Raw genomic sequence first — 25,935 nt, 5'->3', positions numbered from 1 at the left:
CAACACTTCGTCATCCAAAATTTACTCAGTAAGTGCATATTCAAAGCAGAGTAATAAAAAGAATCACCAGGGTGGCTGGGGATGTGGCTCAAGCGGTATCGCGCTCCCCTGGCACCACGTACAAACAGAGATGTTGTGTCCGCCGAAAATAAATAAATAAATTCTCTCTCTCTCTCTCTCTTTAAAAAAAAAAAAAAAGAATCACCAGGGTTATTCCTTACAGTTCGGGGAGCATTCTTGGTGTATAATAGAACATACAGATCTTCTGGTACACACCTGTGAGGATGGCCTTGGGCCTGAGCTTAAGCAACTCCATTTTAAAAACTCCAATGAAACCTGAAGATGCATCTAACAGAGCCCTCCAGTATGGTCCTCAGGCACAAACAAGTCACTTCCTCCTGCCCCTATAAATTCCAAGTGAAGCCTCTTGCAGGTTGTCCTTGCCCCATTACAGGGAAAGACAAAAAAGATCTGGGTGGGGACCACCAGACCTAATGTTTAACCCCAGGGTAAATGATGTCACTAGAAATCCAGTGGCAGCTGATAAGGATTGAAGGGGGGGGGGAGTGTCAAAAGCCTCCAAATTTAGTACAAAGAATAGAGCAAATGAATAGACATTCAGCCAGCCAATATTGATGCACACAAGCTGGAGAGCCTGATGAGGATCTGGACTGACATCTCAATACTTTTCATCATTTGTTGATCCTCTGCATCTTCCTCACCGCTCTCAAACTCTACAGCCACATCTTGACCCTGGTGAGAGCCACAACTTGTCAGCTCCACCCTTGGAGCCTGCCTTGGTTCTAGACCTGATCACCGTGGTCTGAGTGTGCATCTGCTGGACTTCAAGCCTAAGGCTTGGGACTTTTGATTGACACCTGAATTTTTTTTTTGAGAGAGAGTGAGAGAGGAGAGAGAGAGAGAGAGAGAGAGAGAGAGAGAGAGAGAGAGAGAGAGAGAATTAGTTCTCGGCAGACACAACATCTCCGTTGGTATGTGGTGCTGAGGATCGAACCGGGCCGCACGCATGCCAGGTGAGCGTGCTACCGCTTGAGCCACATCCCCAGCCCCAGACACCTGAATTTAACACACAGAGGGAATGTCTGTCATGAGCCTGTCATGATTATATTTACAATGTTTAGAATTAATCTAGAATTGTTTACTGTGAATTAATTAATCTAGAATTGTCCTATAGAGTGAAATTATATTGAATGCTTTGAGTGAATACAGCATTGAAAAGGGCAGAAGCACGTGGACATTCTTTATTTCTCCCCCTGGACTGCATAAGTCACACCTTTTGCCCATCACAACCACAACACTTCTGTTTTTCTTAATTCCAGTTGCATTGCCTACATCACTCATTTTGACATTTATTATTTAGAAAGATGAGATCACACATGTACATCTCAGATTCCCAACCATATTTCAAGTTTTTAAATTAAAAAAAAATGTAGGTTCTGGAGACAGGGTGCTGAGGTACAAATCTCAACTTTGTTACTTAGTGGCTGTGTGACCTGGGTACATGACTGACCTTCTGAACCTAGATTTCATCTGTACAATGTAAATAATAACTACTAGTCAAGCCGAAATTAACTTTTCATGCCTTGGTGAGGAGATGGCTCCCAATCTTAAGAGGGAATTGGCTGCGTTTATCTTTTAAGATATCTCCATTCAAGATCATTCATAATTTTTTTTTTTTTTTTTTTTTTTTTTTTTTTTTTTAGAGAGAGAGAGACAGAGAGAGAGAGAGAGAATTTTCCAACATTTATTTTCTTGTTCTCGGCGGACACAACATCCTTTGTTGGTATGTGGTGCTGAGGATCGAACCCAGGCCGCACGCACACCAGGCGAGCCACATCCCCAGCCCCTCATTCATAAAATTTATCTAACAATTAAGTGTCAACAAAATTCCAGGAAATAGGGGCTGGGATTGTGGCTCAGTGGTAGAGCAATTGCTTTGCACATATGAGGCACTGGGTTGGATCCCCAGCACCACATAAAATAAGAAAAACAAATGTATTGTGTCCAAGTTCAACTAAAAAAATTTTTTTAATTCCAGGAAATAAACACAACAGTGTGATATCATAGACTAATTACAATGGCTGTGTTTACTGATGGATTCTATACACCAAGGAATCCACTGCCATTGTCCTCTTGCTAGAATGAAGAAACTAATAGCTTCTTTCTAAATTTAATGATTTAATGGAGTTTCTAATCTCTTCACCTTATTGAAGTGAACTAAAGGCAGCATAGTGTGCTCTTCTAGTCATCAAGTTTAGAAATAAAAATTAGGACAATCGAGGGGCTAGGTGTGTAGTGAAAAACCAGCCTCTACCTCAGAGCAAAGCCTGTCCAAGGAAGAGACATGACCTTTGTCCTTGGAAAGACCCACAGAGCACTCCTAGGCACATGCCCACCCTGCTGAGTTGAACCGGAGAGGTCTGAGGCACCAGGTGTCCCTGACTCAGTCAGGCTAGGAGGAGACCCATAGTAACTCCCTAGCAGCCACCAATCAGCATGAGACAGGGAAATACTTGGGATGTCAGATGACCCTCCCAGTAGTTTATGGTGGTTGATAAGGTGTTGGGAAACCATGTAGTTCAGCACGAACACCCCTCTTGGCTTGAACCAATCAGTTCAAATGAATCCCCCCCCCCACTTTTTAAAAAAATTTTTAATATTTATTTATTTTTTAGTTTTTGGCAGACACAACATCTTTGTTTGTATGTGGTGCTGAGGATCGAACTGTAAAGGTAAAATTTCTAAGCTGATTCTAATCTGCAAAAGTCTGAGTTAAAGTGTAAAAGACCGGGCATTGTAAGGTCTCTAAATGGCAAGGCCTGGGCTAAAAAGTAAAGACTAGGTATTGTTAAAATTCCTCTGCTATCCCCGGAACCTGTAATCTCTGTAGCTGTTAGGACAATGCTGGAACTGCCCAGTAAATATCTCCATTGATTCCCTGGTTGTTTAATAGCTAAGGGCTCCAGGTAACATGGCACGTAAGCCTCTAGGCTCCAAAACCAATCAGTTTAAATTTGTACCTCGCTTAGAAATGACCAGTCACCCCTGCCCAGGTTGTTCCCGCCAATGTATGTACTAATCCTGACTCAGAGATGTTGTTCAATTTTCCCTCGCCTCATGATGATTTGTTCTGATGTATGCAAAGCCCACCGCCCTCTCCAAAAAGTGTACTTAAGCTCCTCTTGACCTCTGCTCTGGGCTCTGGGCTGCTCTCCCTTCTTGAGTGAGCACAGAGTCCCAGCGCGCTGGAATGGATCCCCAATAAAATCCCCTTTTGCCAATTTCATGGAGCCAGTCTCTTGTGTGGTCTCTTTCTCCAACGTTCCGCCGGACCCTTACAGAACCCGGGCCGCACGCATGCCAAGCGAGTGCGCTACCACTTAAGCCACATCCCTAGCCCGTATCCCCCTTTTGTAGTAACCAATCACTCCTACCCAACTTGTTCCCGCCAGTGAATGTGCTAATCATGTTTTAAAGTTGTTATTTGATTTTCCCGTGGTGTGTGATGATTTGCTAAGAGATGCTATGATGTATGTGGGGGTCCCTGCCTTCTCCAAAGAATGTATAAAACTGCTGCAAACCCTGGGCTTGGGAGCCTCTCAGCATCACCAGTTGCTGTGTGTGTGCGGAGGACCGAGCTAGCTCGCAATAAACACCTCTTTGCTGTTTACATGGATCTTGGTCTCTGGTGGTCTTTTGGAGGTCCCGAATTCGAGCGTAACAGTAGCTCCCCAGGAGAACACTTATCTAGCTAGAGGCCTTGGGTTGGAGCCCCAGAACCAAAAAACAGGCAGCCCAGTCACACCTGCAGTCTCACTAGGCACATCTAACTGATCCCTCCAGTATGGCCCTCAGGCACAAACAAGTCACTCCCCACCCCCACCATCACCACGTGGTTCACAGCACGGCTAGATGAGCTAGGCTAGATGACAGATGTGTAGGATACTCCAGTTCAGACAAACCACACACCAAAGTGAAAATATACTGACATACATTAAATTTGATCATATTCTGAATATCGTCTGAAGATGTCTATCAGGATGTGCTCAGTATGTAGAACAGAGACTTTAAGGGGAACAAGTTATTAACTATAGTTACTGTTGTCACCAGGCTGGGGAAACTGCTGAGGCAAATGTAAGGCAAGGGCTTCCCATTTCTCTCTGAAAGAACAGGAAGCACCCATCACAATCACTGCACCCTGTCTACAGGGTTTATTTCCCCTGCCACAGCCCAGCACTGCACCAGGATGTTCACAATGTAAAACTGGTCAGAGGTACGTTCTGAGGTAGAGCAGTAAGAGAAAGCAGTACTTCTGTCCTGTCTATCAAGGATAGTAGCATGGACACAGGGAGGGGACAACGACAGGCAGAAAACTATTATTTTAAGTTGGCTGCACTTCCAGTTTCAGTCTAAAAATGCATGGACCATTCTGGGCACTTTCATCATTTCTCCAGCCACACCCTAGCTCCTTAACCCAAACACACGGAATTGACAAGGCAATGAGAGATTTCCTTTGTATATGAAAATGCTCTTTATTCATATGTTCTTCCCCATAAGCTAATTAACAATGTTTAATTTATTTCAGATCAGGGACTGGTTTTTCCTGACTATTCTGCACACATTTTAATCAACAGAATGTAACTAACAAGCTTAAAGAGCCATTCAATACTGAATCAGCAGCTCTTACCATATGCTGAGGGTAAAAACACACTTCCCCAAAAAAGCTAAATGCAGAAAGACCAAGGATAGAAGATGTATTTAATACTGAAGAAGTCTAACAGGATGTGCTTAGTGTGTGGAAGACTGAGATGCCAAAGGGAACAAGTTATTCTTTAAATATATCTACCCTGGTCACCTGGCTAGCTAAGTTGGAAGAGCTGAAGATTCTTAAACATATCTACCCTGAGACATCTTTCCTGTTTTGTTGCAACCTTTAAACCCCAAACAATATTCTAAGGGGGAAAACTCTTAATTGTTTTATACAATTGCATCTTAGATGGATTCTTAGTGCTATTTTAAAATACAAAAACCAAGTAATTTCTCCAAAATAGAATTGTGGCCAGCAGATTTTATGACAACAGTATGGTTGCGTTCCAAGTCGTTGAATATTTATTTATATATTCAGGTTTATTCTGGATACCCATGTCAATGCTTGAGTGAGGGACAAAAAAGAATCACAATTAAAAATTTTAAATATAACTTCCTTTGACAGTCAGAAATTAGTTTATTTTGCTTTACATGCTCCATTCCAAAAGGAAGGGGGACTCTTTAATTGAAGGCCTGGTTGTTCTATTAGCATATTCATGTAATAAATACAGCTCAAGTTGAATATAGATCTGTTATGTTTCTTCATTTTTAAAAACATCTCAGAACTAAACACTAAGCCTGTTAAGAGAAGGGAAAGTAGCCTGATTTCTAGAGCTTGAGAGATAACATGTTACCTTGGAATCAACATTGACTCGCCCCATTTCTTGTAGCCCTAACAACTAAAACCACGAACTGATTTCCATTTTTAAATATTTTTATACAGCAATCTAAAAACACTCTTTCACAGCCAAGGGATGAAATATTTCACTGGAATTGCTTTTTGAATTATATGAAAAAGTTTCCCACTTGTGATTAAATGATTTTGTAAACCAATTAAGAGTTTCCACATTTTAAATTTTCTTCTTTAAGTTTGTCTTCTTTCCAAGCTTGTGGTATCCAAAAAAAGAAAAGCAAAATGTGACTGACTGTAAAATTATCAATGATGATGAAGAAAAATAACATGGTAAGTTATTTTAAAGCATTAAGCTTAAATTTCAACTTGTTCTCATACCAAAGATTACATGTATAAACAAATTTGCACAGCTTAAAAGTTCCAAACCCATGTTCCACCGTATGGATAGTCCACATTTTGTAGAAAAATAATACAGCAGCCCTCTGGAGACTTGATTTGCCTTCTTCCCATCAGCAACCACTCTCATGACTTAATCACTTTATTTTCCTTCATAGTTTCCATTCCCCAAGAACAGACCCCTGAACATCACTTATTTTCAACTTCATATGAATGGAGGGAAAAAAAATGGTTGCCAAGCTGGGGGGTGAGGAGGAGGTAAAGGAGGAGATTGTGGAAGTGGCCTGGCATGGTTTTTATTTTCATTTTTCTGTCTTGGGACTGAAGAACTTTTCATGATTATGGACTACTTATTTCCTTTGGGGTGAAGTATCTGAAACTTAAAACTAAAAATAGCTTTATTGCTATAATTCATATACCATGATTATCCATTTAAGATACACACAAAAAAATTCAATGGTTTTTGGAACATTTATGGATACAGAGTCATCAATTTTAGAACCTTCATCTCAGCTTTAATACTGGAACTTTTAGTGACCCTACCCCCTCTGGCCTCAAACCACTACATATCTACTTTGTCTCTAGCTTTCCCCATTCTGAATTGTTGTACAAACAGAATCACATAACATGTAGTCTCTTGTGAGATTTTTTTCACCTGGCACAATTTTTAAGGTTCATCCAAGTTTTACCATGTGTTAATTCTCCATTCCTTTTATGGTAGAATAATGTTCCACTGTATGGGTATTCCACATTTTGTTGATATCTTCACTCACTGACAGGCATTTGGGGTGTTTTTGCCTTTTAAATATCACAAACAATTCTACTATAAACATTTGTGTACGAGTTTTTGTGTGGACTTAATATTTTTATTTCTGATAAGTACTTTAGGTGAGGAATTGCTGGGTCTTAAGGTAATCGAGGACCTGCCTGTTTTCCAAAGCAGTTACATCATTTACATTCCCACCACTAGTGTGTGAGAGTTCCAATTTTCCCACATCCTCGCCAATGCTTACCATCTGATTTTTTAACTATCCTAATTGTTAAATGGTAGTTCTTCAGAGATTTAACTTGCATTTCCCTTGTCTATCTCTTTTCATCTATAACTATTTACTTATCTTCATTGGAAAAATATTTAATTTTTTTGCCCACTTTTAAATCCAGTTCTCTTTTTGTTATTGGGCTGTATGGAGACCCTTAAATATTTCTTTCCTTAGTGATTTTGATTCTTTATCTGAATACAAGGTCTTTGACTTTGTATGCGTCTGATACTAGGGACTGAACAGAGGGCCTCTCACATGCTAGGGAAGCACTCTACCACTGAGCTACATCCCCAGCCCATTTTTTATTATGAAATAAGGTCTCACTAAGTTGCCAAGACTGGCCTTGAATTACAATCCTACCTCAATTGCTGGATTAGAACCATGGACCACCTCACTGGCTCCACAAAGGGTCTTGTCTTTTTACTTTGTGATACTTTTGTTTTGTACTTCAATATAGCTAAATGTGTGACTTAAGGAATTTCCCCCAAAGATATAAAAGTATTTAAGTATTATCTTGTACAGAACTATAAACCAAGCACTAAAGGCTTGATAGTTTTGTACATTTAGTCTAAAATTCACTGGATTTGATTTTTATATATTACATGGAGTACAATTTTATTAGTTTCTATATGGATATCCCCCCTCCCCATCTCACTACAATTTATTTACTGAAGACTGTTCTTCAACCCCCACATGGTGCACAACCAAGCCCTTAACTCTTAACCTCTCATTTTTTTCCTATAAAATAATAGATTAAATCAAGATTCCCAAAGTAATGCTTTGTTAAAATCCAGATTTCTAAGTCTCACCACAGATTAGAGGTGAGTGAATAGCAGGTTGAGTGCAAGGTCATACTCAGACTCTGAATTAATAAATTCCTTGGTGAGTTGGGGTTGTGGCTCAGTGGTAGAACACTAGCCTACCATGTGTGAGGCACTGGGTTCAATCCTCAGCACAACATAAAAATAAATAAGTAAATAAAGGTATTGTATCCAACTACAACTAATATATATATATATATATATATAAATATTATAAATAAATCCCTTGGCTAAAGTACATGCAGTCAGCTGATGGACACTGAGAAATCACTGGATATTAATTTGGGGAGTAAGTGGGGTGGAGACTGGGGATTGAACGCCAGTGGCACTTAACCACTTAAGTCATATTCCCAGCCCTTTCATATCTTATTAGAGACAGGGTCTTACTGAGTTGCTTAGGGCCTTGCTAATTAAATTGTTGAGGCTGGCTTTGAACTTGTGATCCTGGGGCTTCAGCCTCCTGGGGCACTAGGATTACAGGTATACCACTGTGCTCAGCTATTGGAAGTGATCTTCAATGGCGCCTTCCAGATTCTTCAAGTTTACAAGACTTTTGGGCACTTATTTATTAGAACAAATATGAATAAAACTTAGTACAAAGAAATACAACACATTCGATATTCCACAAACTACATGATTTTATTTATAAAATTCAGCAAATTTTGCTCCATGTCCATTTAAATAGTCCTTAGTTACAGCTCTCAATTTCCAAAATAAAGATCTTTGAAAATGTACTATTACTAAATATTTTATTAAATTGATATTCAATGGGCATTGATAGTCAACTAGTCAAACACTACAGAAAAGGGGTTACTATAAAACAATACAAAAGTCTTACAGACAATAGCTTATAATACTATTTTCATTCCATTCCTGGGTTTTCTTTCATGTAGTAACCTTTATTCGTGAAATGATTTCATTTACAAAACTATTATTCTTTGCTATTACTTCAGCTTTCAGCTGTTTTAACTTTATTTTAATGTTTTCTTCCGACATTTCAGTAAAGGGCACTTGCTTCACCTTGGATAGAAACTCCTGAATAATTTTTTCACCTTGCTGAAAAATAAGAACATCCCAACGGTCATTAAGATGTCTTTTCTAAGTCACATTAGTTAGCAATAAATTGTTTTTTAAAAATTTCAATGTAAATATACTACCTACATTTAAAGAACATTTTTATTAGTATGTATGCAATGTCTAGAATACATAATAAAATCTTTAAAAAAAATACATTTATTAATTTTTTTTTCAGCTGCTGATGACAAAGGAATTGGAATTTTTAGTAGTTCTCAAGTCCCTTTGCTTTTATAATTCATACATAAACAATCTTCTGGGGAAAAAAAGAATTCAAGGTTTATTATTAAGGCAAATAGTAATCAAAATTCTCTCTCATACACAAGCACACAATGTTTCTGTTTTATTTATTTCACTACCCAGTTTTTGCTGTTCCAAAGAACGTGGTTATTATTTGCTATGTGACCCTTGGACATAAGCTCACATTCCATTCCTCACCTATAAAATGGGGATATTAATATTACCTCATACATCTGTTATGAGAATTAAAAAGAGTTAATATGTGTAAGTTGTTTAGAACAGTTCCTGACAAAGCATAAGTACTATATAAATGTATATTACTGCACATAAAGCAGAAGTAAATAGGATGCTTTCATACCAGGGAGTTGATTGTATCTTAAAAGTAAATGGGGGCTGGGGATGTGGCTCAAGCGGTAGCGCGCTCGCCTGGCATGCGTGTGGCCTGGGTTCGATCCTCAGCACCACATACAAACAAAGATGTTGTGTCTGCCGAGAACTAAGAAATAAATATTAAAAAATTCTCTCTCTCTCAAAAAAAAAAAAAAAATTAAAAAAAAAGTAAATGGTAGCTGGGTGCAGCAGCACATGCCTGCAATCCCAGTGGCTTAGTAGGCTGAGGCAGGAGGATCATGAGCTCAAAGCCCCAGCAATTTAGCGTAAAGCTTTAAAACTTTTGGATATATTATAATATCAAAAGCATATGACTTTTATTCTACTTGGAAACCAACGATTTCATATAAGAACTTTTCCAATCCCAGATCACCAAAAGCAAGTAAGTTTGATATTGTAGCAACCATCTATTCTTCAAGTAAGAAGAAAAAAAAACACCAACAACAAAAAACTCACTGGGTAAAAGTTAAAATAATGCCAAGTAAAAAGTTGTCATAATAAATGCTGCAATAAATGTTACAGGACTAGGCAGTGCATCAATTAAATTCTTTTATTTTGTGTCTATAAAAATTTACTGCTTAATTTTCTTTACTTAATATTTTCCTGGCATACAATTTTTTTTTTTAGAAATCTTCAAATAATTGTTTGGTTTTTTTTGGTACCAGGAATTGAACCCAGGGCACTCAACCACTGAGCTACATCCCCAGATGTTTTTCATATTTTATTTTGAGATAGGGCCTCACTAGTTGCTGAAGCTGGCTTTAAAACTTGTGATCCTCCTGCCTTAGTATTCTGAGCTGCTGGGATTACAGGCATACAAGACTTAGCTTTAAAAAAAAAAAACCCAAAAAACAAGTTAGACATATGTTGTACCTTTCCATGTAAACATCTAAGTTTGACCCTTTACTTAGAGAAGGCCCAAAATAAGCTCCATTCCTCCCATTAGAACAAGCATCCTGCCCACAAACTAACAAACATTTGTCTCATACCACTTTATACTCTATGGTATATTTATTGTTCTTATTTCCTCAACTACAGTGTAAATAATTGGAGGGCAGAAATGAAGAATATCTTTAGATATCTTCACCATCTAACTTAACTGGACATCTTTATCTTTAGCTCCTTTGAATAACTAATTTTAAACCTAGATTTAGTATTACTAATTTTAAAATCTTTTTTTTTCCCTCTTTTTGGTAATAGGGATTGAAACCAGGTCCTTGCCCATGCTAAGTATGTAATCTACCACTGAGCTATATCCCAGTCCTGAATGCTATAATTTTTTTTTTTTTTGGCCCACCACCCCTTGAAAATGCTATCATTTCATCATGCAGATTTACATGGTACAGAAATCAAAATATCAGAGATGTATTCTTGGCCATGCAAAGAAACATGTGAAAGGCAATAAGAATGATCAGAGCCTGGGTACAGTGGCAAATGCCTATAAACCCAATAACTCAGAAGGCCAAGGCAGAATGATCACAAGTTTGAGGCAGCCTGGGGATGCAGTTCAGTAATAGAGCACCCTTGGTTGCAAAAAAAGAAAGTAAGCACTGGAATCATTTATACAGGAAAGAAACTAATTCATCTTGGTGACTTGGTTTATGTAACACAGAGATCATTAAGTAACTACAAAAACAAACTGACAAACCTCTCTTTCCAGATAGCACTTCTTTGCCGCTGGTTCTGTTTCATCACCTCCTTGTGAGACTCCAATATTCTGAAACTCTTCGAGTTCCAGGGCTTTTTGTTTGGCACATTCTATTACATGCCTAGGGAAATTAGCAAGCTCTGCAACATGAATCCCAAAACTCTGATCACAAGCACCTAAAAGAAATTGGGAGGGAAAGAGTGCGTGAGGGAAGAGGGTGAAAGACAGCAATTTATGTAAATGAATTTATCCTTCTTACCTTGTCATCAGGAAACTTAATTTTGGATTATTTCAAATACATTAGCCAAATGTTTCAGAGTAACTTAGATAAAAGGATTTTAATCAAGCTTCAAGTGAGAAGTGATTATGACTTGGCACTTAGTGCTGTATTTTATCCTTGACAAATGTAGCATGAAAAATAAAAATAGCAGAGGAAAAGCTTGATAGACGAATCCTCAGAGGCCTACTATCTAAAGTTGAGAGGGAGAGAAACAAACAAAAACCCACCATCTCTGTGGTTTTCCCATTTTATGAGGAAAAAAGTACTAAGGAGAAAAGGGTTACATATATAAGTGTCACTAGTTAAGAACAGCATTAAATTCAAGACATACTGATTCATTACTAGTGAATGGTCCTATTATTTTCCAGGGATAAGTCACTCAAGAAAATCAGTAAGATGAGTGTATTGAAGAATTTATAGTATTTTTTCTTAGAAAAGTTGTTCACCATTCTTCTACACTCTCTTTTTGGGAGGATGGTGGGCACCAGTGGTTGAACTCGGGGGCACTCAACCATTGAGCCACATCTCCAGCCCTATTTTATTTAGAGACAGGTTCTCACTGAGTTAATTAGCATCTTGATAAATTGCTGAGGCTGGCTTTGAACTCACAATCTTCCTGCCTCAGCCTCTGGAGCTGCTGCCCAGCATACACTCTCATCCTGATTCTGAACCAGTGAAAACAAATGATAATGGAATTTTTGACCCAAGTAGGTAGCTTATATTCATTCCCATTTATATAAAATAAGGCAAATTAAGACAGTCTTTCCAAACATTTAATATGAATGACGACTACAAAGTTATTACAGACTTTCTATTTTTGCCGCAATTATATATCAACTGTTTAAAAAAAAAAAAAAATAGCTGGGCATGGTGGCGCACGCCTGAAATCCAGCAGCTTGGGAGGCAGGAGGATCGCAAGTTAAAAGCCAGCCTCAGCAAAAGAAAGGCCCTCAGCAACTCAGTGAGACCCTGTCTCTAAATAAAATACATTGGAGATGCAGCTCAGTGGTCGAATGCCCTGAGTTCAATCTCTGATACCTGCTCCCCCAATCAGATAATTAATTATTTTATTAACAATAAAATAACCTAGAGCCTTGAAACTTCAAAGCATATCGTTATTAGCTAGAACTAATCTGACAAGGAATACTGCTACAGAGGTGGGTAAATCCCTCTGTGAGACTATAGATTATTCTATGTTTGGAATAAGAGGTCCTATCTCAAGATACAGAAATATAGATAATATACAATGTTCCTGGCTCCTGAGACTGGAAAGTTACAACTAAATGTGCTTTACAAAAATCTCAATGATTGATACTAAGAAGGAATAAGGCAATTTATTGATTATTTTAAATTCAATTAGTTTTCCATTGTCACATTCTGAATTTAAGGTACATCAATGGTACATACTTACCTTTCTTCACTTGATAAAGCATAGTTAAGGTCTCTTCAGTAGTTAGTGCTGTGACATGTAGGTTATTAACAGTGGGAATCTGTTTGGCTAAGGCAGTAAGTTCATGAAAATGGGTTGCAAACATGCAAAAAGCACCAATTTTTGTTGCAATGTAATCGGATATAGCCCATGCTAGTCCAAATCCATCATAGGTAGAGGTTCCTCTTCCCAATTCATCTATGATTATTAAAGAATCTTTGGTTGCAGACCTGAAACACATAATTACATGAAAATTTGCCATGGCACAGTATTTGGTAATACAAAACAAAAACCAAAATTAAGATAATACATTGGGAAAGATATATAGCACAAACATAATAGATTAATTACCAGTTGTAATCAAAGAATTTATAAATAAAACATTCATTTCAGATTAATCAAATCACTCTAAGATTTTATGTGTGTGGTACTAGGGACTGAATCTGGGAGCACTCTACCACTGAGTGGTAAATCCCCGAGCTCCTTCCCTTTTTGAGACAGAATCAAAACTGCTGAGGCCAGCCTCAGAAGTCACCATTCTCCTAAACTATTGAGATTACAGGTATGCATCACATACCCAGCTAAATCATTTTTTTTTTTTTTTAAAGTACAGGGCAATGAACTCAGGGGTACGCAACCATTGAGCACATTCCCAGTCCTGTTTTGTATTTTATTTAGAGACAGGGTCTGAGTTGCTTAGTGCCTTTCTGTTGCTGAGGCTGACTTTGAATTTGGAATCCTCCTGTTTCAGCAAGCTGCTGGGATTCCAGGCATGTGCCACCATGCCCGGCAAATCACCCCCAAATTTTTAAAAAATAAAATAAAACTGAATAAAGATGGGAGCAGCGTTTGATGACATGAACACTCACATACCCTGATGGTGGTTGTGTAAATTGTGTGTCTGCCAAAGTCTCATCAATCCCAGTTATTACTATTCTTATCTTTAAACAAGTATGAGGATTTTTTTAAAATTAGTGAATTTGCCAGCCTTTCAGTGATCATTGGTTATTTCTTTTTTTCTGTGAATTACCAGATTATTTCTAATCTTCCAAATTATGAATATTAATCTAACTACTATGCCAAACATTTGTATTGCTTTTATTATTCCTCACGAACAACAGATCCTTCTAGAAATTATACCAACACATAATTTACTAGAAACCTAATGTATTGAAAGTACTTTAGGAGATACCAAGAAACAGAAAGTAAAGTCCCTGATTTCAAGGAAACTTCTAGAAAGTAAAATAAAGACAAAGAATTTCTGAAAAGAAACACCTATGATCTTAGTTTTTTATGTAAAGAAAATTCATCAGAATTTTCATCATTAGGGCCTTAAAAAGACTGGAAAGGACTTGGATAAAGGGCAAGAAGGACTATTCCAAGTAGTATAAACAGTGGAAGCAAAAGCATCACAGGGAGAGAGACTTATAAGGAGGGGCTACTACCAGAAACTGTAGGGAAACAACTTCAAAATTAATCAAAGCTTTGCCAGACAGGATGGTACATGTCAGTAATCTCATCTTCTTGGGAGGCTGAGGCAGGAGGATCACAGGTTTGAGTACAGTTTCAGCAACTTAGCAAGGAATCAGTCTCAAAACTTAAAAAAAAAAACAAAAAAACATCACCAATCATACCTTCCCCATTTTTTTGGGACAGGGTCTCATATGTTGCCTAAGCTGGTCTCAAAACTTCCTGGGGTCAAGTGATCCTACCGCCCTGGCCTCCCTAGTAGGTGGGAGTAGAGGGACAAGTTACAGCACCCAGCTTCAAACACCCTTTTAAGAAAATACAAAGTGCACAAAGTTTGTAGGAACACAACCATTAGACTCTGATAATGTTTTCAGATATTTTATGGATAAATCTTTTAATGTACTTCTTATGAGATGTACATTCATTTCCACTTTCAGGGCACTAGAACAAGCAATTACCTGAGGATAGAAGCAGTTTCCAGCATTTCAGCCATGAATGTGGAGACTCCTTTTAACTGACTGTCACCAGCCCCTACTCGAGCCAAGATGCAGTCCACAATGGATACTTCTGCTGATTCACATGGTACAAAACATCCAATTTGGGCCATGAGTACTATCACCCCAGTTTGGCGAATATATGTTGATTTACCTCCCATATTGGGACCTATAAAGCAAATTATATCAAAAAGCATTATTAATTTCTTTCTGCTAATAAGTGGACTGCGAGTCCTAAGCTGTATACTGATGATTATTCATCTAAGCCACATGGCAAATTAGAAGAACCATAAGCCACTCAAAGACATGGACCAAGTCACTGCCCATCCTACCCCTTAAGGCAATGCTATTGTTTCTTCAGAAAAACCAGCACTGGGTCCTTCATCAGGAGGAGTATGAAAAATATCTCAACTATAATTTGACTATGGTCTAGAAAGATCATACACATATCTCCCTGCAGCTCACAGAGATGCCTGTACCTTATTTACTTATAAAGTAGTCAAAGTCTAATTGAATGGATTAGCATTGGTCAAATTCTTCAAATCACTTAAATTTCATCTTAAAGCTCTAAGATACAACTCCTCTTTTGGCAACCATCAAATTATTTGCTAGGTTTAGATTAAGTACATAACTTAGAAACATATTTGAAGAAATAAAATACAATCCTGTTTCCCAAATATATCTGCCCTAAGACTCCTACTTCCCTCTTTTGATCTCTAGAGTCTTGTTATGATCTCTCAAAACACCTCAGCTTAGATATGCTACATTGGTCTATATGCAAGGCTATGCTGTGTTTAATATGAATATAGTGCCATGTCTTAAAAGAAACTGCTACCTAAGCTGAGGTTCTTCTAGCTATCATATTTTGCCTCTCTTTCAACGACCTCAACTTCTGAAAGTAACTGACTCAAATACAAGCTTTGAGGGTGATGCTGGTTTTTAAATGCTGTGAACCACTGAATCAGAATACAATATTTTCACATAAGCCTTAATCTCCCCTCCAAATCTTCCCTTTAATCCAAATGTGAATATTTTACTAAACAGAATGAACATGTTCTTTTTCCAATGTCAAAGGTTGGATTTTCTTCGTAAATTTAAAACATTTGTATTCTAACATAAAAGAAAAATGTTACCCGCCCCAAAGTTGTTTTTTTTTTTTTTTAAAATACCAGTAATGATGTGGAACATCTGTTTATCTTTTTCAAAGTGTACATCATTAGGAATAAATGCAACTTCATCTTGAATTTCGACACAAGCATGTCTGGATGCTTTCAATATAATTCTTCCTTGTCCTTTCTCCAAAATGACTGGTCGTACATATGGAACAGGTGCTCCATTTGACACATGAGCAAAGCTGACAACAGCATCTAGCTGAGCTAACACATCATTTAGTGTCTGCATTGGCTCTACATAGCCTGTATAAAAATAAAAACAGAAAATGTACAAAGGAATATCAAATAATTTTTAAAAAGATATAAGCTATAAGAATAAATTTAACTCCCACATATGGGAGTTTAAAAACCCATTTCTCTAACATTTTTTTCTTTTTAAATTTGTTCTTTTTGGATATATATGACAGTAGAGTGTATTATGACATACATACATGGAGTAAAACTTAATTAGGTCCCATCCTTGTGGCTGAACATGATGCGGAGTTTCACAGGTGGTGTATTCATATACAAACATAGGAAACTCATGTGTGATTCATTCATCTTTCCTAACACCATCCTCCTTCCTTCCCTTCATTCCCCTTTGTCTAATCCAATGAACTTCTATTCCCCGCTCCCTCATTGGGTGTTAGTATCCACACATCAGAAATATGGTTCTTGGGATTGGTTTATTTCATTTAGCACGAGAATCTCCAGATCGATCCAAAGTCATAAAGTCCTTTTCTTTTTTTAAATGTTTTAGTTGTTGATAGGACTTTAATTTAATTTATTTATTTGCAGTGCTGAGAATTGAACCCAGTGCCTCACACATGCTAGGTTAAGTGCTCTGCCACTGAGCCGAGCCCCCTAACAAAATTTTACTAGACACTGTTCCACCAAAAAACAACCCAAACACAAAAAAGGTTGAGGTCATGGCTCAAGGGCCAAAGGTCATAGCTCTTGCCTAGCATCTGCAAGGCCCTAGGTTCAATGTCCAGTGCTGTTTCAAAAGAGTGTGATGCTTTTCCTTACCAAAATCCAACAAAATATCATACCCTCAATTTTAAAACATACTTTTTCCTGAATTTTAAGAATCTGAAAACAGGATGACACCTCACAATCATCACAAGAAATATGCATGCACTCAGTAGCAAGCTGTAAGGAGACTATTAAGACTTGCATTTACAAACCAACGACTTAAGATTGTTAGCTGAGTTTTTATATTTTTCAATCAGTACCACATGCAGAGAATTTTAGCATAAATTTAAATCCATAATTGCCACTTAAAACACAAGATTCTATTCACTAGAGCATTCAAACTAACAGTTATTACATATATTAAAAAGCCCCTGACACAGGCTAGACAACATGTGAAGACAGTAACAATGGTCCAAATTTTCAGAATAGATTCTAAATGTCAACAGTTTGGAGGGGTGGTATAACAACAGTATGACAGACTCACATGTAACACTATCTCACTAGTCATTCAAGTGTAAAGTATTTAATTTTAGGAAAACCCCAAATTATAAATTTAATCAAAAGGCAAGAAATTTGACTTATTTTTAATTGTTTCCATAAAAGTGATAAAATATTTTGACAATAAAAGTTTACTTATTGGAGCTGGGATTGTGGCTCAGTCGTAGAGCACTTGCCTAATATATGTGAGGCACTGGGTTTGATTCTCAGCACCACATACAAATAAATAAATAAAATTTAAAAAAATTTTTAAAATTCATTTACTTATGAATGGTTGAGTACAAATAACTCTGTTCTGTTTTATCATACTTTTGGTGTACACCTTTGGTGCACAATATTAGCAAATTGGGAGGCTGAGGCAGAAGGATAGGAAGTTCAAGGATAGCTTCAGCAAATTAGCAAAGCCTTAAAGCAACTTAGTGAGAGCCTGTCTCAAAATAAAAAGGGGTAGGAAAGTTGAACTCATCTCTAAAATGACCCAGTTTTTTTAAAAAAATTGTATTATATTTTTCTCTAGCAGATCTTTAGAAACCTCTAGGAAAGAGTGGAGTATTTACAATGATTATTTATTTTTAGCAGTGCAGGGGATCAAACCCATGGCCTTGTATATGCTAGGTAAGCACCCTACCACTGAGCTACAACACCAGCCCCTATAATTATTTTCAAATTCATAAGATTTCTTACATACTGAGAATAATTTTACATATATATTTTTAGAAAGCATCTTAACAAAAAGTATATAGTCTTTAGCACGACATAAAATGTGGCTCATTGATAATATCACTCTTTCTGGTTTAATAATATGACAAAACTATAAAAAATGATCCATTACACTATAAAAATAGTTCTTAATGTGTATGTTAGAACAAGAGAAGATTCTGTTTCAATTCAGGTTAACTCCATATACAGAACCTTCCATTTAAATGTTAAAACCTACACCCTTTCACTAGCTAAGTGGTGAATGTTCTTTTTTTTTTTTTTAAAGCAAGATTCACAGTATTTACATGGGTTCTTAAAAATGCAAACAAAGTTTGGGAACACAATTCAGCTAAATTATTGTGCTACAGTTATCTGATATCACCAAGAGAAATGCAAATTTTACAAATCAATTCATCTCAATACCAATACATAAAACATATTAAAATAAAACCTTTTAAGTTTTACATTTCCTTCTCCCTCACTATGTTGTAACAATAAAACAATCTACAACTAGTACTAGGAATTTAATTCTGTCTCACACATGCTAGCCATACCCTCTGCCCTTGGTGCTTTTTATTTCAGAAGCGTCTCTCCAAGTTGTCTAGGCTGGCCACAAACTTGGGATCTGCTTGCCTTAGTCTCCCAAGTAGCTGGGATAAAGACAAGTGTCACTGAACCCAATTTATAAAATTATACCTCCAAATAATTTTTTAAAAAAAGATTCTTTACCCTCAAATAATTCAGCATACATATTCTGAGAACAAGGACATCCTCCTACTTAATCATAATGCCATTAATATATCCAAGAAATTGAATTTTGATAGAAGATGGTCTCATATTAAACTTTCCCAATTGTCCCAAAAGTGTCCTCTTAAGACATTCCCCAACTCTAACCTAATCTAGTAAATGACTATAGGCCCCACTGCATTTGGTTGTCCTGTCTTTTTATATCTCTCTCTTTTTTTTTTTTTTTTTTTTGGTACCAGGGAGTGAACCCAGGGGCACTTAACTATTTAGCCACATCTTCCGCCCTTTTTAAGTTGATTAGGGCTTTGCTAAATTGCTGAGCTGGATTTGAACTCACAAGCCTCCATCCTCAGCCTCACTGGGATTATAGTCACGTGCCACCTTGCCCAGAAATATCTCCTTTAATGTAAAACAGATATGTCCGTTCCTCTTTTTACTTCATGATCATGACATTTTTAAAGAGTTTAGACCTAAAAAAGAAAGTCCCACAATTTTTCTCCTTAATTATAGCTGAATTAAATATTTTTTGGTTAAGAATACTATATACATGGCCATGTAATCTCATATACATGGGATTACATGTCTGTAATCCCAGCTATTCTGGAGGCTAAGGCAGGCAAATCTTGAGTTTTGAAGTTAGCCTTACAATTTAGCAAGATCCTGACTCAAAGAGGCCCAGGGATGTAGCTCAGTGGTGGGGTACCTGCCTAGTGTGTACAAGGCCGTGGGTTTGATCCCAAGCATTTGGGGCGCTGGGTGGTGGTGGTGGGGAAATACTAGGTGACTATATATCCTCTCTGTACGATATCAGGAAGCACTTAATGTCATTTGTCCCATGACTGGTGATGCTAACTTTGATCACTCGGTTGCTTGCACATTTCTGAAAGGTACAATAAAGGTCAATATACACACAGTGGTGGTCAAACCTTTCAGTGGAATACACTGTCACCTGTAACATAGGTTGAATTCTGTTCTAAAGGCAACAACATAATGCCAAGTCATGCTATCGCTTTAATTAAAAAAATCATTTCAAACAGTGGATCCAGAGTGGACCAGATTCTGAACATCTACAAAATGGCACACAGAACTCAAAATGTCTTGCTTCATTTCTGATTTATATTTCTACAACCTAATCTGTTGAACCCATAGATAGTGGGTTAAAACAATTTTTGTAAAACAAAACATTCTTCAAACATCCTGATTCTTTTTTATTAGCAAAACCTAGGTCACATTCAGAACAGTCAATATAATGGTTCTCTTAAATTTACCTGAAGAAATATTGACAATTTCTTTGACAATGGCATCCTGGGCCTCTTCGTATTCAGCTTTATTTTTAGTATATTCTTCATTTAAAGAAGACAACTTACTGCAAATCAAGATAATGGCATCATTAAAAACACCAAAATATTTACTAGAAGTAATGTACATTACCTAAAACATATCCAGAGTATCTGTCTAATGAAACATCAAAACTGATCATTAAAATGGAAATACAAGTAGAAAGTGGGACAACCTATAAGGTGCAGATGTGGCTAGAACTGTTTATTTACATTCCTCTCCAATGTTTAGAATAACACATTGGCACAGCATTGGCTATAAAGATTTTTCACTCCGTTAAAATTCTGACCTATGACCTTTTATAAATACTTAAATGAATCCTTACTTAAGAAGAGGGCCATTCCCATTTTAACACACAAATATGTTTCTTCTCATTTTGACTATATATAACTATCTTTTGCTACCAAAGTTCTAAAAATAAGGAAAATGCTTTGAAAACTATATCTTATTAATTGAAAAATGTGAATATAAAACTAGAAATTAAAATAACAAAAAATGAAGATGAGAAAGAGGAAAAATATTCACTGGCATCAAAGAAAGGGAATGAAATTACCAAAAGAAGGGACCTAGAAGAGAGAGGGAAGTAAGCATCTGAAGTGGAAGGGTTAGGGCAGCGACTGTGTACTTGGTCAATAGCACAGCACAGTATAGCTCGAGAATGAGCAAGTAGGAAAACACACACACACACACTCTCTCTCTCTCTCTGAAAGGGTAAATGGAAATAATTAAAGGAAGAAAAGCAAGAGGCAAACACATTGTAAAAACAGAACACTGAGTGAAGAAGTGAACTGAAAGATAGGAAAGCAGAAGTAGACAGAGACCAGATTACATAGCCCATATGAGGATTTTTAGATTTTATTCTGAATAATCAATAGGCACTGGAAGTTTTTTTGTTTGTTTGTTTTCAGTTTTAGGTGGACACAATATCTTTATTTTATTTTTTTATGTGGTGCTGAGGATCAAACCCAGTGCCTCACGCATGCCAGGTGAGCGCACTACCACTTGACCCCAACCCCAGGCCCGGCACTGTAGGTTTTAAGGAGAAAAATGATATGATCACAGAGTCACACAAAGGAAGTATTCAACTGCTCACTCCTTACAAGTGAAAAATTTTTCTGCAACTTTTGGTACCATGAGGTCATCCAGTTTAATTTCTTTTATGTAACTAACCCATGTTGATCTAAAGATGATTATAACACCAAAAGTCCTTCCTTCCTCCCTCCCTTTCGGTACCAGGGATTGAACTCAGGGACACCCGACCACTGAGCCATATCCCCCAGCCCTATTTTGTATTTTATTTGGAGACAGGGTCTCACTGAGCTGCTTAGCACCTCACTAAAGTGCTGAGGCTGTCTTTGAACTCGTGATCCTCCTGTCTCACCTCCCAAGCCGCTGGGATTACAGGTGTGCACCATCAGGCTCGGCTAAAAGTTCAGTCTTATGTAAGCTAAAATATATATATTCCTTAAATCAGGAGGAATACAGTGTGTTGGGAAAACAACAGAACTAGACTTGGCAACAGAAGACCTGAGTTTCATATCCATTAATATTAGCCATCTAACCTGGGGGAACTGGAATCTATGAAAGTAATATTCATGTTCCATTTACTTCAGAAAGGTGTTATAAAAAACAAACTTAATAGATTGGGGGTTACCAGGGATTGAACCCAGGGTCACTTGGCCACTGAGCCACATCCCCAGCCCTATTTTGTATTACTAAGAAACAGGGTCTCACTGAGTTGTTTAGCACCTTGCTTTTGGTGAGGCTGGCTTTGAACTTGTGTTCCTATCTCAGCCTCCTGAACTGCTGGGACTACAGGTGTGTGTCACCAAGCCCACCTAGAAGATTTCTTAATATTCTTCTATGAATGATTTGCATCAGGAATTTTCCAAAATTAGCAAGTGAAAAGGCAATAGAAACTGGTAAGGAATTTTTTCAACACAAAACATAATAAAAAAGCTGTAATTTAGTGAATGGCCTCGTGAAGGCTCCCTAAACTAATTTATACATTCAGTTGAAATACGGAAAATTTTTAATTTGATAAATGATAGTAAAGTTTTCTTAGGAAAAAAATAACAAAATAACTAAAGCAGAGGCATTAGGAGGAACTAGCTCCAATGGATATGAAAACATAATATAAATAAGGATTCAAACTATAGAGTATGACAAAAGAATGGTGAGACAGTTAAGAGAAAAAAAATAGCCTTAAATAGAGTCAAAGTTCCACTTCAGTCAAGGAGGGAGAGGATTACTTAACAAATAGTGTTGGGACATTTGACTAGCCTCTTGGAAGAAAGTAAAACTTGACTCTTACCTAATGCTTTATACCAATAAATAATAACTAAGGTAAAATCTCCTGATTACAGATAATTCACATTTCACTAGAGAATCCATGCAAGTATTGAAGGCTTAAAAATATAATATAGATGTGCAAACCTGTTAGTAAATTTAACACCATTCTTCTGGATATCTACTGTACTAAAGTTTTTATTATTACGAAGGACCTTTTCTTCCTTACAGGTTACACGAAAGTAGTATCCAAACTGTGCACTGGAATCCAATTTAATCTGTTTGCCAGGGTCCAATCCTTTAAGATAAAAAAAAAAAAAAAAAAAAAAAAAAAAAAAAGAATAGTATGTCATAAATACCTGCAGCCATTTATCAGTGTAAGTGCTTAAAATCATTAAATCTAATTAGTAAAATATACACTTTTATTATGTGATAGCATTCTGGAATTATTAGTATTAGCATCCTGGAAAAGATAAAAATTTCACTTCACTCAAGAAACTACACGAAATAAGGATACCTAGCTGGGCATGGTGGTGTATGCCTTTTAATCCCAGTGGCTTAGAAGGCTGAGGCAGGAGGATTGCCAAATTCAAAGCCAGTCTAAGCGAGGTATGGTGGCTCACGCCTGTAATCCTAGCAGCTCGGGAGGCTGAGACAGGAAGATCACAAGTTCAAAGCCAGCCTCAGCAATGGCAAGACACTAAGCAACTCAGTGAGACCCTGTCTCTAAATAAGAAACACAAAATAGGGTTGGGGATGTGGCTCAGTGGTTGAGTGCCCAAGTTCAATCCTGGTACCCGCCCCCGCCAAAAAAAGATCAGTCTAAGCAATTTTGCAAGATTCTGTCTCAAGATAAAAAATTAAAAGGGCTGGGGATGTGGTCCAGTGATTAAGTGACCCTGGGTTCAATTCCCGTTACCTAAAGAAAGGAAAAAAAAAAAAAAAGAAATAAGGATATCTATAAAAATCCTTAAAGTCCCTCATAAATGCTGGCTTCTGATGGAAGTTGTTTGCAGGGTAAATCCTCAAAGGGTGCAGACCATCAGCATGAGGTAGCACACACTGTACCCGACGTTTTGGGCATATGAAGATGTGTAAGGACTGGCCCACCCAGGACAAATTATACATGAATTCTTTTCTTAACCAAATCATTTCTTTAAAATTAATTAGTATAATTAAAGTGATCAGATACTGCCATAAGCAACAGTACATGCCTGTAATCCTAGTTACCTGGTAAGTGAGCAGGAGAATAGCAAGTCTGAGTCTAGCCTGGTCAACTTAGTGAGATCCTGTCTCAAAATAAAGAATAAAAGTGGGTAGTGTAGGGGGGACTAGGGATAGAGCTCAGCAGTAGAGTGTTGGCCTAGCATGTACAAGGCCCAGGATTCAATTCTCAGTATTACAGTAAAATAAAATTAATTAAGGTGCCCAAAGGCAATTTCCAAACAAATCTAGGACTCTTGACAACAAAACTCCAGGAATACTGAAATTTATATATTTTGTTAAATATAGAAAACTTCACAAAGCAAGTAATGTGCTTAATCAGATTTTATGAACCTAAGTTTTAATTTTTATAATTAAATACCCTCTCTTCATAATTTCATTCAACTTTAGACTTCAAACTAGAAGAGAAAAATAGTATCTACAAATGTATTTATTGAAAAACAGCAATTAAATGTTACTGTGGCAAATAACTAAGAGCAGACTTCACTTGACCAGGGAGAAAAAAGATAGTAGAGACCTATGCCAAAATAAAATCTGCTTTGAATAAAGAATGTCTCAAAATGTTCAAAGGGAAGTGGTTGTTCCAGTGAAAAGTGTTATCATTCAGTGATCAAAGTCTCAAACCAAAGGACCATAAGAAGATGTGATACTGTTTGCTGCTCACGTATATATTTCAGTGTAGTGCTAGTAGCATATCCCTTAATATGAAAGACAATGGTATTTATGGAATAAATGCTATATTGACTTAACACTTGCATATTTGTAACACCACAAAGATCACAACTTTATTTAATGGCTTACAACCTCAAAGTGTAGAGGTATTTCTGATGGCATGTATGTTTAAAAACCCAAAGCACTAAATCTGACCTGTTAATTTTATAGAGAGGGGGGCAAAAAAGTTGAAGACCAGAAAAATTAAATAACTTGGTAAAAAGCTCCCCAAAGAAAAGTTTTCAAATAATAAAAAAAAGTATTCAAATCAAAACATGAATTTATGTTTTCCATTTCCATTTTCCCAGCTCCTTAACCTACATTTGCAGTGTTTCCTTTTCCTTTCCTTTTGGTACCAAGGACTGAACCCAGGGGCACTTAACCCCTCAGATATATATGTCAATCAGAAAAATGTCCAACCAACCAAATTAACATACTGTGAAACACAGAAAGTCACGGGTACTTTATCCTTCTAGTAAGTCAATATAATAATGTCAACTCTAATTACTTAAGAGTCTCAATATCCTTACCTTTGAAATGAATAAAGTAGACCTCAATAGCTTTAAGTTAAAGGCTCTTATTTTGGGATCTAATTCATATATTACTCTTCATGAAAACTATGTGCAAATTTTTCTGTGTCTATAATCTGTATCTGGGAAAAGGATCAGTAAATTTCATCAGGTTCTCCATAAAGTTTAAGTATTAAACTATGTCCTGAGAGGTTTTCTCATTCTAAGTCTGGGATTCATTTAGTTATTCAACAAACATGCACAAGATGCTCAGCACAAAGAGATTTTAATATCCAGAGTAAAGCAGAGTGAACCCTTGGGAATTAACAGACTAATGTGGAAGATAGACATTGATTTTATTTTTATTTTTATTTTTCATATTTTTTGTAGTACTGGGGATTAAACCTAGGGGTAGTCTACTGAGATGTTTACATCCCTAATTCTCTTTATTTTGAGAAAGGGTCTTGCTAAATTGCCCAGGCTAGCATTGAACTTATGCTCCCCCTGCTTTATTTAGTCTCCAAGCAAGTGGAATTAAGGCCACTGTGCTCAGTGTGCTTTAAAAAAAAAAAGAAAGAAAGAATTAATAAAGTGCTTGTAAATTTCAAGCCAAATCAATAAGCTATTATTCCTAGGAGAATAAGGCTTATGGTGGAGCTGACATTTAAAAATAAGGGCCTTGGGCTGGAGATGTGGTTCAAGCGGTAGCGCCCTTGCCTGGCATGCGCGGGGCACTGGGTTTGATCCTCAGCACCACATAAAAATGAAATAAAGATATTGTATTTACCTCCAACTAAAAAATAAATATTAAAAATAAAAAAATAAAATAAAAATAAGGGCCTTTTGGCAGGAATGTAGGGTAATACTGGGGGAAGTAAGTAAGATACTTCTGGCACCACTGTGTAGACAAAACAATCATTCAAGCCAGGTGCAGTGTTGACTCCAGACGCTGAGGCAGGAGGATCACAAGTTTAAGGCAAACCTCAGCAACTTAGTGAGACTGTCTTTTTTTTTTTTAAAGATTTTTTTTTTTTTAATATTTATTTTTAAG

At 37.0% G+C, this 25,935-nt stretch overlaps 1 protein-coding gene across 2 annotated transcripts in view; it reads right to left on the bottom strand.

Moving 5' to 3' along the window:
* Window positions 1–8,346: 8,346 nt before the first annotated feature.
* Window positions 8,347–25,935, bottom strand: part of Msh2 (mutS homolog 2) — a 66,503-nt gene continuing 48,914 nt past the window's right edge. For both annotated transcript variants that reach the window (XM_026385753.2, XM_026385754.2), the window contains 7 exons: window positions 22,588–22,738; window positions 20,082–20,179; window positions 15,913–16,158; window positions 14,708–14,912; window positions 12,762–13,009; window positions 11,071–11,246; window positions 8,347–8,774 (listed from right to left, as the gene is read on the bottom strand). In XM_026385753.2, coding sequence (XP_026241538.2) covers window positions 8,604–8,774; window positions 11,071–11,246; window positions 12,762–13,009; window positions 14,708–14,912; window positions 15,913–16,158; window positions 20,082–20,179; window positions 22,588–22,738 — 1,295 coding nt within the window. In that variant the 3' untranslated portion in view covers window positions 8,347–8,603. The remainder of the gene's footprint in view (window positions 8,775–11,070; window positions 11,247–12,761; window positions 13,010–14,707; window positions 14,913–15,912; window positions 16,159–20,081; window positions 20,180–22,587; window positions 22,739–25,935) is intronic.

Source organism: Urocitellus parryii, chromosome 12 (genome assembly GCF_045843805.1).
Source record: "Urocitellus parryii isolate mUroPar1 chromosome 12, mUroPar1.hap1, whole genome shotgun sequence".
In the NCBI taxonomy this organism is placed as follows: Eukaryota; Metazoa; Chordata; class Mammalia; order Rodentia; family Sciuridae; genus Urocitellus; species Urocitellus parryii.
The sequence above is the reverse complement of the archived record's forward strand: the minus strand, read 5'-3'. Positions and strand labels throughout refer to the sequence as shown.